The following is a 13,916-nucleotide window of genomic DNA, read 5'->3' as shown; positions in this document are numbered from 1 at the left end:
CGACTTCCTGCTATCACTGGCCAGGGCGGAAAAGGCACCTGATTCACCTGTCAGTGGCAGGGAGCTTCTTCCTGCTTTCCCTTTCGCCTCCCTGCATTATGCCTACATATGCAAATTAACCGCCATCTTGTTGGCAGTTAACTGCCAATCTTAGTTGGCAGTTAATTTGCATATAGCCCTGATTAGCCAATGAAAAGGGTATTGGTCGTACACCAATTACCATTCTTGTCTTTTATTAGATAGGATATCTTAGGCCACTTTGGCCTGTCCGTCTTTAAGAGCTTCCACAAATATGAAAAAGCTAAAGGATTCAAAACCACCAAACCAGTATTACATGACATGTTGAAGGGTCTTCTTTAAGAAGAAGAAAAAAAGATACAAAACATGAATAAAATGGCAATACATATCAACAATTGAATCCATAAAGCAAAATAAACCAACAAGCAGAACAGAAACAAATTCAGAGAACACTTTGACAGTTGCATGGTGGTGGTGGTAGTTGGGGGGCGGGGAGTTGAGGGGATTGGTGAAAAGGTGAAGGGATTAAGATGTACAAATTGAATAAAAAATAAAATTAAAAAAAATGATGTACAAATTGGTTGTTACAGAATTGTCATGGGGATATAAAGTACAGGGAATGTGGCCAATGATGTTCTGGTAGTATAGTGTCAATGGGTGTGGGATTTATTGGGATGTTCACTTAGTAAGTTATGCAATGGTCTAATCACTGGGGTGTACACTTGAAACTCATAATGTATGTCGATCACATCTCATTATGGTTTTAATTTGCATTTTTCTGATGATTAGTGATGTTGAACATCTTTTCATATTTCTTTTGGCCATCTGTATTGTCCTCTTTGGAGAAGTGTCTATTCAGGTTCTTTGCCCATTTTTTAATTGTGTTGAGTTTTATAAGTTCTTTATAAATTTTGGATATTAATCCCTTATCAGCTGTATCATTGGATGTTCTGGAGAAATAACTTGTGAATATCCAACAGTAAGATGGTTGTCTAAATTGTTCATAGAATATAGTGTAGCTATCAAGTCAATGTATATTAACAGGCAAGTTTAGATAATAAAAATGTACAAATTCACTAACAATAGTTCATTTATTTTAAATTGTTTAATGGAGTTCTTTAAAAAGCAACATAAGCTTGAAATGGAATACTTTAAAATAAAATTTAAATTGTCAGACCAAGAGTGCTATTATTTGCATAGAAATGAATTTCATTCATGACTGGCACAAAAATCTAAAGCTTAGTGTAACAGTATTTACCATATCACTTTTACCAATGGTTTAGAAATTGTGTTTAGCTTCTAAATTTTAATTTATGTTGAACTGAATACTGACCTATGTGGATGTCTCAGAAGATTGTTTTATATCAAGTTAACACAAGACTGAGATTAAATATTACAATATGATAGTCACAGCTTCAGCAGTTTCTATATTCCAACTGTACAATTACAAGAAAGTCCAAACTCAGAACTGTGTAGTTCATATGCTACTTTTCCAAGCATTCCTAAAGCATTACTATAGCAAACTATTGGGAGTCAGGTTGATTAACTCATTACAAAATTAAAATGGTGTCAAAAACAGATATAATATCAAGTAAAAACAACTTAAAGTTTGTACTTTAACTATTATGCTTTTTATTATCTTCTCCCACAACCTAAATTCTGGAGTCTTAAAACTCTTCTTTTTTAATCCTTACCTGAGGATACTTTTTCATTGATTTTTAGAGTGGAAGGGAGGGAGGGGGAGGGGTAGTGAAACATCGACTGGTTGCCTCCCACACACACCCTGACCCCAGCCGGGGATGGGGCCTGCAACCCAAGTATGTGCCCTTGACAAGGAACTGAACCCAAGACTCTCAGTCCGAGGGTCGACACTCTAACCACTGAGCCAAACCAACCATGGCTTAAACTCTTTTTTGAAGATGTATTTTAGGACACGATACCCAAGTTTCAACCCCAGCCCATCTCCCACACACCTGAGCTCTCTCAAATATTTTCACGTGCAGGTAATAAATGGGAAAAAAACCCAAACCCCATTTCCCTTAAAATTTCGTGGGTTAAACTGATCTAATCTCAAGCCCTTCCCTGTTGGAAAATGTAAATCTCAAAAAACCGAACTACTCTTCAGTTATGCACGTATTTCCCCTGAAACATAACACATTTAGAAGAAACTAGTACTTTTATAAATGTTAATTCCCAAAATTATAGGATACATTCATACACATTCACGCAATCTATCCTTATAATGCTTTATTCAAACTTTACCTTTTAATTATTTTTTACAGAGCACTATCATTCCCTCCTCCCCCACCAAATGCTGATAGAATCAACTGTTGAGACATACATCAATAGGAGTTAAAATGTGGGGAAAATAGTTCTTAACTATTACTACACAGATAAGAAAATATTCAATAAAGAAGAGTGCACCAATGTGTAAACTAAGAGGAAAAAAAAAAACTAAAAAAAAACAAAACAGCCCTCCCCCCAAACAACAAAAACAATACAAAAGACCTATCTGAATCCAAAATGGGAGGAGGGAGAGAAAGCTCATTTCCTTCATTAAAAATCAGAGTGAAACATCTATAGTTAAACAATTTTATTAACATAGTCAAGCAGTGATTAACATTCACATCTATTATGTCACATCATACAAATGTAAATACAAAATTACTACAGTACAATATATATTCTCTGCATGATCCAAAATATTTGGTGGCCCCAAAAAACTCTCTTTAAAATTCAGCAGCTTATCAAAAATTAAAACCGTATTCTATTTAAAATGAAGATCTGTTAGCACAGAGTTAGACTTCAAGAAATATCAATTTAGTACAGTTTGAGAAGTTGCAGGAGGGTATGTTTGAAGGACACATTCTAACATAGTGTGGCAGGTACAGGAAACATCAGATTTAAAGCTTTTAAGCATAACTCATACAACCTAAGTTGTCAGCAGAAAGATCCAGTTATTTATAATTAAAGCTAAAACTACTACATTATTGCACCCATTATTAACATGAATATTAAGTGTAAAACGTTTTTATTAAGTGAAGTCATTAACCACGTTTAAACATCTCTTCTCACAGATAATCTATTAAGTAAAATTATACAGTATTGTCTAATTATCATCTCCATAAAAAATCATCCAATCTTAATTGTGTTATATATCCAGAGGAAAAGAGTAATGAAGTGAATGGTGATAGGACAGTGGAACCCCTCTATGAGGCTGGTAGCAGGAGGGGACCAACATTGCCTTGAAGGCTAACCATGTTACAGAATTAGACTTGCAAAAATAGCAAAGTTGGCTTAATTCCAAGCCATAGTATAAGGGGATTCTATGCTAAACAAAAATTCTAATAAAAGGGAAAACAATATTTTCCTTATTAGTGATATAATGCTTGGCAAACTGATTTGGTTTGATTTAAAAATGTACAAGAGGTGAAAAAAATCATTTAACTTCCCTCAAAATCATGCATACATTGAAAAATATGTCCTGGGATACAAATCAGAATAAACAGTTGCTATAATTTAAATGCATACCTTAAAATTAATATGTATAGTAATTAGGAATAAAGATAAAGAACTCTATACATGTAATACCAATGGGGGAAAGATCTACATAAGACTGAAAAATTAGTCACAAGTCACCTGGAGGGTGTACAAGTGAATGAAACTTTTATGTAAAATTTAATTTTTAAGAGACATCAGAAATACCACAATATTTAATACAGTATGAAAGGTACTAAGTAGATATACAATGCTCTTGCATGGTATTACTACTAGATAATATTGTCACACAGTTCTTTATTGATCTGATTTTTTATCTAGATTATCCCAGGCCTTTAACAGCCTGAAGACCAGTTTTCTTAAAGATTTTAATGCCTACACTTCAATAACAATACTACTGGCAAGTTAGTGCTTCCTCCTTGTACTATTTGCAAAAAATAATTCAAGCAAAGCTGTACTTTAAGGTACTACTGAAGGAAGGATTAAACTGCAGTTATGCATGATACACTCTTCTCTTGGGAAGAATGTTTTTGCACCGTTATCTGTTAATACATTCAATATGAATAATATAAATTATACAAAGAAAAAAACACACACCTCCACTGTTTTTTATTTATGGCAAAATATTTCTGTTAAATTTAACTCAAGTGTTTGAGACAAATTCTGGCATTTCAGTTATGCAGGGTAACTTAATACAGAATAGAAAAATGTCCACTTTGCTATCTTGAGGGTTTGAAGAAAAGGAGGACCAAATTAAATTCACTTTCAAGGTAAACCTACAGGAGGAATTTATACCACCCTAGTCTGCTAGAATAAGGAAGGGAAAACCAGACTACATGGGAAGATTCTTCATGAAATACACTAAAAAACAAAGACTATAAGTATAATGATCCTTTATAAGCATATGTCACCAAAGCAAACAGGATACAAGAGTATTCACCTGAGATAAAACTTGTATCTGAATATTTTGTAACTGAGTAGACAAAGCATTTCAATAGAGGAAAGTCAGCGGAAATTATTTTAAAATATACATCTGATACTATTTTACAATATATGCAATTTAAGCAATTCAGATCAATGAAAAAGTCTTAACAAAAAATCACAGTGTTTATCAATATGTTAATTACAAAATGTATGCTACTTATTTTGTTTTTAAAGATGTAATGGCTTGGTTAAGTGTTTTAAAATCTATTCTGAAATCTAACTTGCTTCACAAAATCAAGTAGCAATAATGTAAAGCATCAGAACTGGCTCTTAAAGATTATTTACATATTGATTATTTGGGAAATAATCAACCAAAAAATATAAAAAAGTGATTTTTTTTACATAGTATGAAGTTATTAAAGAGATTAGACAATACAAAAAGCAAAATTCTTTCCTGAATAATGAGTATCTGTGGCACTATATTTATTTACTAATGGACTAAAAAATGAACTGCCAAACATGCATTTAAATTATATTAAATACACTTTCTGTTTCCAACTTAGGTTGATCAGCAGCTTTTGTTCTGTTAGAATCCTTCAAAGAGAGAAGCTCAAACAGGAAAAAGAAGGCATATATAAAACAGTAAACACTGACCTCCTGAGGTTCCTACAACATAAAAATATTCAAGTAGAAAATCTACATCACTTAGCAGCGGCTATGTCTGTAGTTGAGCACACCAACAGCACTTTAGTGTGTAAGGAGCAGATGAAGTAAGCCGTGCTTTAAGCATGCCAAGAGGCAGAAACACTGGAATGTAACAAAGACAAACTCACAATTTCAGAGACACTCAGTCAACATTCAAAACTATTAAGACTATGCCACAAGAATTAAGTTGCTTATACATATATATATATATATCCCATGATGTATTATTAGAATGCTAAATCAGAGCTTACCTCAAAAGAACTTAAATGGCTTCTGCAAATTCTTATGCTATACTAAGTATCTGAAATATAAATTAGGAAAACAATACCTCATGGGGAGGAGTGGGGAATAAAAAAAAACCCAACCCAATCTCAGGTTGCCAGTTATATTTAGTTAATTTATTCTCTATGTTTAAATTAAATTTCCTTTTAATTAAAAAACAGGTTAAGTGATTATCAAATGAGCATATTCTTATGTGACATATCTGCCTAACTAAAATCAATTTTTAATCAACCAGGTGACAATATTGCTTTTTCAGTCAACATATAATTACAGGTCCAAATAATTTTATTAAACGTTGTTTTTGTTTAAAAGCTTTTAGAGAAGAATTTTGCCATTTTCTTTCAATTTAAAATATTACCTATTCTAGAATATTAAAATATCTCCCATATTAAATTCTGAAAAGTATTTAAAAAACAAACTAGAGAGTATCACTAGAATTTAAGGGTAAAACAGCTATCCCAATTAGGTTTTAGAGACTAACTAGGAAGCAAATTTTGAGCTCCCAGCGAAGTAATGGTAGTAAAAAGAGAAAAATGCTACATCCCCTTTGGATCCAACTTATAACTAAAAAAAAATTTTGGATATGAAAATAGCATTTAATTTCAGGCTCTACAGACTGAAATTTGCAAAGCCAAAATACAGGAAAGAAGGTGAAAGAACATGTTAAAAAAAATACATACATACACACACACACACACACACAACAAAAACCTTTCTGCATGCTACCATGCATTTGAAATTTTTTAAAACGGTATTTATAAATTCACACACATACAGCTCAAACTTCAGTGCAATGGCTGTATCATTCAACACCTTTAGAAGAATAGAACCATGCAAAGAGGAGCAACTGCTTATAAAAATGGTTATTCAGTATTTATTCTGCAAATGCAAAGGTGACAAACTAAAATATAAAAAGGTTGTTATGGCTTAACATTTTTTTTTGTTGCAGATTAAATATGCAGCATTGAAAAATGGAAAGGTGTGGCTTCATCTCTGACCAGCAGAGTTAAAAAGAAAAATCTCTCCATTTTCCTTCATCATCATGGGATACACTGTTCAGGCAATCCAAATTAATAAAGACTTGAAACTTTATATGGAGACAAGATCAAGTGTACCAGTTAGGATTTCACATTCACAGTATATAAGAAAATACACATGGAAGGAAAAGTAAAGGGTTAACTTAACAAGGATTTATTCACAGGAATACATGTAAGTAGAGAAAAATAACAGAAAAGCTAAACAAATGAAATGAAGAGGATCCAAATCAACTTTCACTCTGTAGCTTTTTACTTGCACCCTGTGTGCATATATCTAGGGCACAGAGGGCCACCAACATGCGCCAATACAGTGTAGGAACCCTGCATTACATCCATTAACTTAAACATATCCTTAAGATCATGCTTTGAACAACAAAAAAAAGCTTAGAAGGCATTATGTTGAGTGGGAATAAACATTGAAATATAGCAATCATGTCTTCAACTTCTACAATTGTCTTTATGTGCCAACTAACATTTATGTAACCTCTTACAGATCTTTTACCATGTAATTGAAGTTTAGAAATTTGATAAAATCACTAGTAGTATATAACCATGCAGAAAGCACATCACACTGACAGCACAGAGGCAAAGATTTTGCACAGGTATATCAGCTTTCCACATTGTGCAGGTTACACACAATACAATATCAATCTTATTCCTAACAGATCCTAAAAAGGTATTTCAAGGCCTAGCTGTAAACTACAGTACTTTATATACCTATATTCTTAATAAAAATAAAATCCACAGATCTAAAAAAGGAATTTTAAATGCAGGGCTATATTGAATTGGTAAACTGCAACACAAACTGGCGCAACAGAGGTAAATGAATACCAATCTCACTCTACGTGATGCAAGCATGCTACTTACTTTCCCACTAATTTACTTTCAATCACTATGAGCCAGAATGCATGCCTGAACCTTAAACTGCACTTTAAAATTAACGTCTTGGCCTAGAAATTAAATCTAATGAAGTACAACCATCAAATTATATCCACTACATTAATGTTTTAATGCGAAATCAAGAGTTCTTTTTTTTGATATGTCCAACCCCACTTATTCCTCCCTCCCTGCCCACCCCAAAAAGGTAAAAGGAGTGACTCATTTGGCATTTCACAGGGTGCTTCATTGTTTAAATTAGATTTTTTATTTCTGACTTTTTTTGGGGGTACCTTAAATTGTAACTTCCAAGAACCTGCTTCTAGTATGGGTCAGCAAGCTGATTTTAATTCTATTAGCTTCATTTGTGTAGTTCTTTATCAGCATGCAAAAACAAGGTCCCATTGCATGGGAAAATTTATAAAAACCTTTAAATAATAATAAAAAAGCTTCCTTACTGTTTGTAACCCCCATTCTTAGGTTTCCTTTATTGTGCGTTATATAAATTTTCCTCTTTTATCCCTATGCATCATTTATATGGTTCTTGTTTTGGTACAATTCCCCATAATATTCCAGAATGTACTGTTTTGTGAGTTGACTGAATAGGTTTTTTTTTTTTGCTTCTTCACATCCAGTGCGGAGTTGTAATTGAAGACAGATTTCCACCCACAAAGGCTCCAGATGTTAAAACGTTTCCCAACATCGACAATACAGTGACGGCAACACCTCCCTCCCGCCCCTCCCAGTAGGGTTGGGATTGTACTGTATTCCCTACTGGTTTACCCTTCCCCCCTGTAAAGGGTAACATTTTCCCTGGGTGCAGAGGCTCCCTCATAGTCTCCAAGACTGAAGGACCTGTAAGAAAACAGTTTTATAGTTTAACAATTGTTTCTCTTTTGAAGTCAGTGGACCACAAAATTAATCAAGTAATGATGCAATCTCTACCTAAAGAAAATGAGAAATTGGACAAATTGCCTAATGATAACCATGTTGCTTCCTTCTCCTATAGTCTCAACTGTCACCTGCATCAGATACAAAAAAGGGACGCCAAGCTGGGGACAACCATAGAGAGGTGCGTAGCATTTTATATAGACAAAACATCCCTTTTTGCCAGTATTACCAACATAAAGCCAACAAAAATCCAATCTATATTTAAAAAAAAAAACCAACCCAAAAACTCAAAGAGCATTACTTATTTTTGGTTGTCTGATGTTTTCACACAGGAGGTATTAAAGGTGTCCGCTACACTCAGCAAATATAAAAAAGTAAATTTTAACACTCCCCCCCTCTTTTAAAATATATTTTCATCAATTTCAGAGAGGGAGAGACAGAAACATCAATGATGAGAGAGACATTGATTGGATGCCACCCTCACGTCTCCACTAGGGATCAAGCCTGCCACTTGGGCATGTGCCTCAACTGGGAACTGAACCTCAACCTCCTGGTTCATAGGTCCACGCCCAACCACTAAGCCACACCGGTAAGGCAACCTTGACTTCTTGATGCTAATTAATAATTCTTCTGACCCTATTTCACTCAGTCATTTTCTATACTCTCAGAACACTTGATTTTCCTGGTAAGGACTTTTTCAATGGTAGCATTTTTAATGATGAAAGTGACACCAAGAACTATAGATAGATTACTGGGAGATTGTAACTAGTATCTGACAGTGGAACTTTCACAACAAAACTCTACGAACCACTCATGTCAAACCTTGGATATTTATGAAAGTTCATGTGAATTCACAAAGGTGACTAACCCATCTGTGGAGAAGTGCAAGCAACCCCTTTTCTCTGCCTATGAAAAAAAGGGTAGAATACAAAAAAAGGCAGGAAAATATACTGATTGACTTTTATTTCTAATTAGAAAACTAAGAATTACTACATACCTTGTCTTAGAACATGGTCACCACAGTTAACTTGTAATTGGTGATATGATAGGGACAACAGAAGGTAATAAATCTGAAAGTGCTTGAGATTTAGCCCACGGTTGAATCTTTTGGCCCTTGATGCATTCTCATGATTTAACATTAAGGGAATCAAGCACTTTTCCAAAATGTTAAGGCCATAAAACAGCTATTAGGACTCAAGACCTCCTGGGACAACACACACAAAGGATTCTGAGACATTCCAGAGGGTACAAGTGTATTTCTACTGTCATCTAGGTTAATTAGAAAACCTAGATGTTGGAATCTTTCCAGGTTTAAAACCTAGCTCAAGATTAAATAAGCAAGCAAGCAAGCAAGCAAGCAAATAAAACACCAACATAAAAAGGTAATTCAGCCGAAACCGGTTTGGCTCAGTGGATAGAGCGTCGGCCTGCGGACTGAAAGATTCCGGGTTCGATTCCGGTCAAGGGCATGTACCTTGGTTGCGGGCACATCCCCAGTAGGAGATGTGAAGGAGGCAGCTGATCCATGTTTCTCTCTCATCGATGTTTCTAACTTTCTATCTCTCTCCCTTCCTCTCTGTAGAAAATCAATAAAATATATATTAAAAAAAAAAAAAAGGTAATTCAATTTGCTACACAACTGCTGGACACACCCTGAATACATTCTCTGGCCTTCAGTAAAATATGTCTCGCTTTATATCTAAAACCTAAGGTAAAAACCCTAGTTCACTGTACCTGCAGTGGCCCATGTTCCTAACATTTGTTGAACCAACTCAGTGTGTTAGGCAACATACCCAATTTTGGCATCAGATATTATAACAGCATTTAATCCTCAAAAGAACTCAATGAAGGAACTGAAGCCAAGAAACCAGAATTGTTCGTTCAACTTAGTATGGAAAATTTCAAGAAACAAGAGTCCAAGTGAACTTACTCTCTACCACCCCAAATCAAAACAATCTTCCATTGCCCATTTAGAAAAAACAGAGCTAGACCCATTGGTAGGCGTTCAATAAAAATGTACATTGAGCTCAGCCGGTGTGGCTCAACAGTTAAGTGTTGACCCAGGAACCAAGAGGTCACCAGCTCCACTCCTGGTCAGGGCACATGCCTGAGTTGCGGACTTGCTCCTAGTAGGGGGGTGTGCAGGAGGCAGCTGATCGATAGTATTTCTCTCTCATCAATGTTTCTATCTCTATTCCTCTCCCTTTCTCTCAAAAATCAATAAAAACATATTTTTAAAAATGTATATTAAAGATTGAATAATCTTATTATTCAATAATAATAAGATTAGTAGCTAAGAATAAATATTCTTAGCTACTGAGACAAAACCCATTTCCAGTCTACTTGGGTTTTCCCTAAAGCTCACTACATAGTAAGTCCTTGATATATCAGAAACTATAAACTCATGCTTTAAAACTAAACCACTTCTATTCTGGTGATCTCTTATAGGGCAAAAAAGGCAACAATGAAAGCAATGTTAAGTATTCTAACTAGCATGCCAGCTTGGATTTCTTTCTATCTAGGACTCAAAGTGGAACCATGCATTTTATCTTGCTTGATGGTTCTCTAAATAATTCTACTTAAGTAATTTAAAATTTAAAGTTTAATATAGCATGAGATTGTTTTATCCAACCTCTGTAGAAAACAAATAGCCCTATTCTATTCAGTAGTTTTAGATTACAGTCCTAAATTTCTTCATCCTGAAAAATTCTAAGCTATTCACAACTTACCCCTAATTATGGGACTGCAGCTCAAGTGCATGAGGTTAAACACCATAAAAAGCTGCAAGACGCTCTTTTAAGGGAGGCGGAAACTGGTCAGAGAAACGCCTCCAATTTTCATCTCCAACTTGATTTTTAAATCCATGAAGGATCTGCAAAGAGTGAAAGAAAAATCATTAATTTATCAATAACAAAAGATAAAACTCAGATCTGCATAGCTTCAGAAATAAAAAACTCTGATTTTATTATTTTAAAATTTTATCCATTTTAAAGTAATAATTCTCAAACTTTGTTGGATTCTACAACATTCTATGTCTTGCCTAAAAGCACCTCACTGAACATGCTAAGCTTTTTTTGAGAAGTTTAGAATTTAGCAAGTGTCATAGTAATAGATGCTAAGAAATCTCTGGTATAATACTTATGAAAAACAAAAAGCATAGAATTCACTCAAAGAAAAAAAAAGAATTCACTCAAAGGAATAAAATTTCTATGCTATACTAAGTTTTGTCAAGTTGGAAATATAAAAAGCTTTGGGTTCCTGGCTTAAGTATATATAGTTCACTAATTTTATTATTAGGTAATTCAAACATGTAACAGCATTTTACTTCTTTTTTTTTTTGTTATGGTTGAATGCTGACTAGAGTTAATCAAAAGGGGGGCACTACTAAAACAAAGAACTATGTAGGTTTAATCCCTATGGAGATCACTTAGATTTACTTCATTCAAGTCTGTATTATATTTTAAATCTCAGTCAGCCATCTTTGAAAATGTTAATTTGCACAGGTGGGTAAGTGAACCACAGGTATCAGTGGTACTGCTTGAAAACAACTTTTTTATTGAGAACAAAGGTCATAGGTTGTATAGTCTACCAATATTGATTTGAAGAGTCTAGTTTTATATGAAATGTAAAAATAATTCAAACTTTCCATCTAGGACTATAATAATTCCAAGATGCGTATCATAAAGTCTTTTTAGTTACCTTACAGAACATGTCTCTCAGATCATCTTTTGGGTTAATCCATGATGCAACGGCATCACAAAAAAATATAAAATCCTGTAACAAGCAAGAAATACATTTTAGATTGATATATTTGTCAAACACATGAAAAAGATATATAAACTTCAGAATATGTATGATATAATCCTAGCCAAAATAAAAAGGAAAATCAACTATGATTATAAAAATTGTAAGTGAATTGTTTAATGGTTGTCCTTATTCCTCTACCATGAACGAACCTCTCCTCATTCAGTTTATATTGCAATTTAATGCCCTTTTACGTTTTATTTTACATCACACAACAAAACCCATCTAGTAAATGTTTAGTATTAGCAATGAACTGAAAGTACCAAATGAACACCAATTAAAAACTTTCTTTTATTGGATTACATAAATAAAGTAATAATACAATTCTAAGTAGCCTAAAAATAATTTAAGATAGTTAAAAGCATACAACAAATAAGCTTAATTTGAAGCATAGAAATGAATAGATCTAAATTTTAAGACCAATCTTCATATAGAAACTGAAATGACCAAAAGTTAGAAAAAACTAATTATGTAGCTACAAATAACACCTAACCCAACCCAACCCAACCCAACCCATCCCAATCCAAAATAAACAACCCCCTCCCCAATGCTTAGACAATTTAAAAGATAATTGGATTATTCTGACTATAAAAACAAGCAAAGCCTTTAAATATTTCACTAAAGTTTTTTAAAATATAGATTATCACACTGAAAACACTCAAGATACAACATTCAAGATGTAGCTGATGCCCTGACATGTTCACTACTTTAATTATCAAAGTGTGATGTTAAAAACTTAAAAATATGTACACACATGTAGAATTTGTGATTAAAAATTTAAACATAAGAAAACTTAAGATTTTTCTTTTAACTATATCCAAATACATATGTAAAAAGTAGAAATTTCTACCAATTCTTAAGTTGGTAATGATTCATGACCATATACATGTGTTACTTCATGTATAAATTAAAAAAAAAAGTAGCTAAAATTCTAATGGGAAAATGTTCCTTTTAAACATACATAGTAGACATCATATGATACCTCTAAAACACATTTAAGGTGATACTAAAGTTCTTAAATAATGAACAACAACAAAAAAACCACCCTAACTTACTGCCAGAAGGTTATTGTCCAAGTAGGGACCATCTCTAAAGATAGTAAGTTATTGTTTTACAAATGTGAAATTAATCAAGATTTTTTCCAGTTCTAATTTTTAAGTTTTTAATGCCTGTCACCCACATTAATCTGAATTTTATAAGCTGGTAATGTAATGTATGTTTATAAACCTAAATTAAACAACAGAGTACTTAATACAAGATAGAAAATATTAAAAGGTTTCAATTAAAAAATGTTTAAGGGGGATGGGAGCATGAGTATGTGGGGCGGGGGAGAGGTTGAGGGATAATGGGTGGGATGAGGACACATTTGTAATACCCTAACTAATAATAATAAAATAAAAAAATAAAAAAAAATGTTTAAAACACCCATCTTTTGGAAGAGAATGGTCACTTTCTTGAAAACCCTGCTTACACATTTACCCTTTATAATTTCTATTGAGGAACCTGGGACTTTTAACTGGGAGTGCGATGGCTTGCATTTTATTGATTTCTTATATATGGTGTCAATCAACACATTTCTATTTTGTGTGTCTTGCAAATTTGCAGTTGGATTCAGAGATCTGGTCAGACTCATGCTTGATACTATTGCCAAATAATTTTTTTTAATGCTAAAACTGTCTAAACATAGTAAGAATTAAGACAGGAAACAAAATAAGGATAAATAAACCATAAGCTCTCAAAATTAGTTTCAATGGCTGATTCACTATTCTATTTTACTCACTACTGAGTTTGGCAGTTTGATTTTAAGTAACAGAAAGAGTATTCTACTATTAGGTCACTCTCTTAAGTATAAATATCCTCAAACTCAACAAATTGATATTC

General features: G+C 33.4%; 1 protein-coding gene across 1 annotated transcript in view; it reads right to left on the bottom strand.

Moving 5' to 3' along the window:
• Positions 1 to 2,596: 2,596 nt before the first annotated feature.
• The window catches only part of TNPO1 (transportin 1), a 57,126-nt gene continuing 45,806 nt past the window's right edge, over positions 2,597 to 13,916 (bottom strand). The window contains exons 23-25 of the mRNA XM_006775428.2: positions 11,931 to 12,005; positions 10,961 to 11,103; positions 2,597 to 8,195 (exon numbers count right to left, since the gene is read on the bottom strand). Of these exons, the coding sequence (XP_006775491.1) occupies positions 10,996 to 11,103; positions 11,931 to 12,005 (183 nt within the window). The 3' untranslated portion in view covers positions 2,597 to 8,195; positions 10,961 to 10,995. The remainder of the gene's footprint in view (positions 8,196 to 10,960; positions 11,104 to 11,930; positions 12,006 to 13,916) is intronic.

The sequence above is a fragment of the Myotis davidii genome, unplaced genomic scaffold, assembly GCF_000327345.1.
Source record: "Myotis davidii unplaced genomic scaffold, ASM32734v1 scaffold44, whole genome shotgun sequence".
Taxonomy (NCBI): domain Eukaryota; kingdom Metazoa; phylum Chordata; class Mammalia; order Chiroptera; family Vespertilionidae; genus Myotis; species Myotis davidii.
The sequence above is the reverse complement of the archived record's forward strand: the minus strand, read 5'-3'. Positions and strand labels throughout refer to the sequence as shown.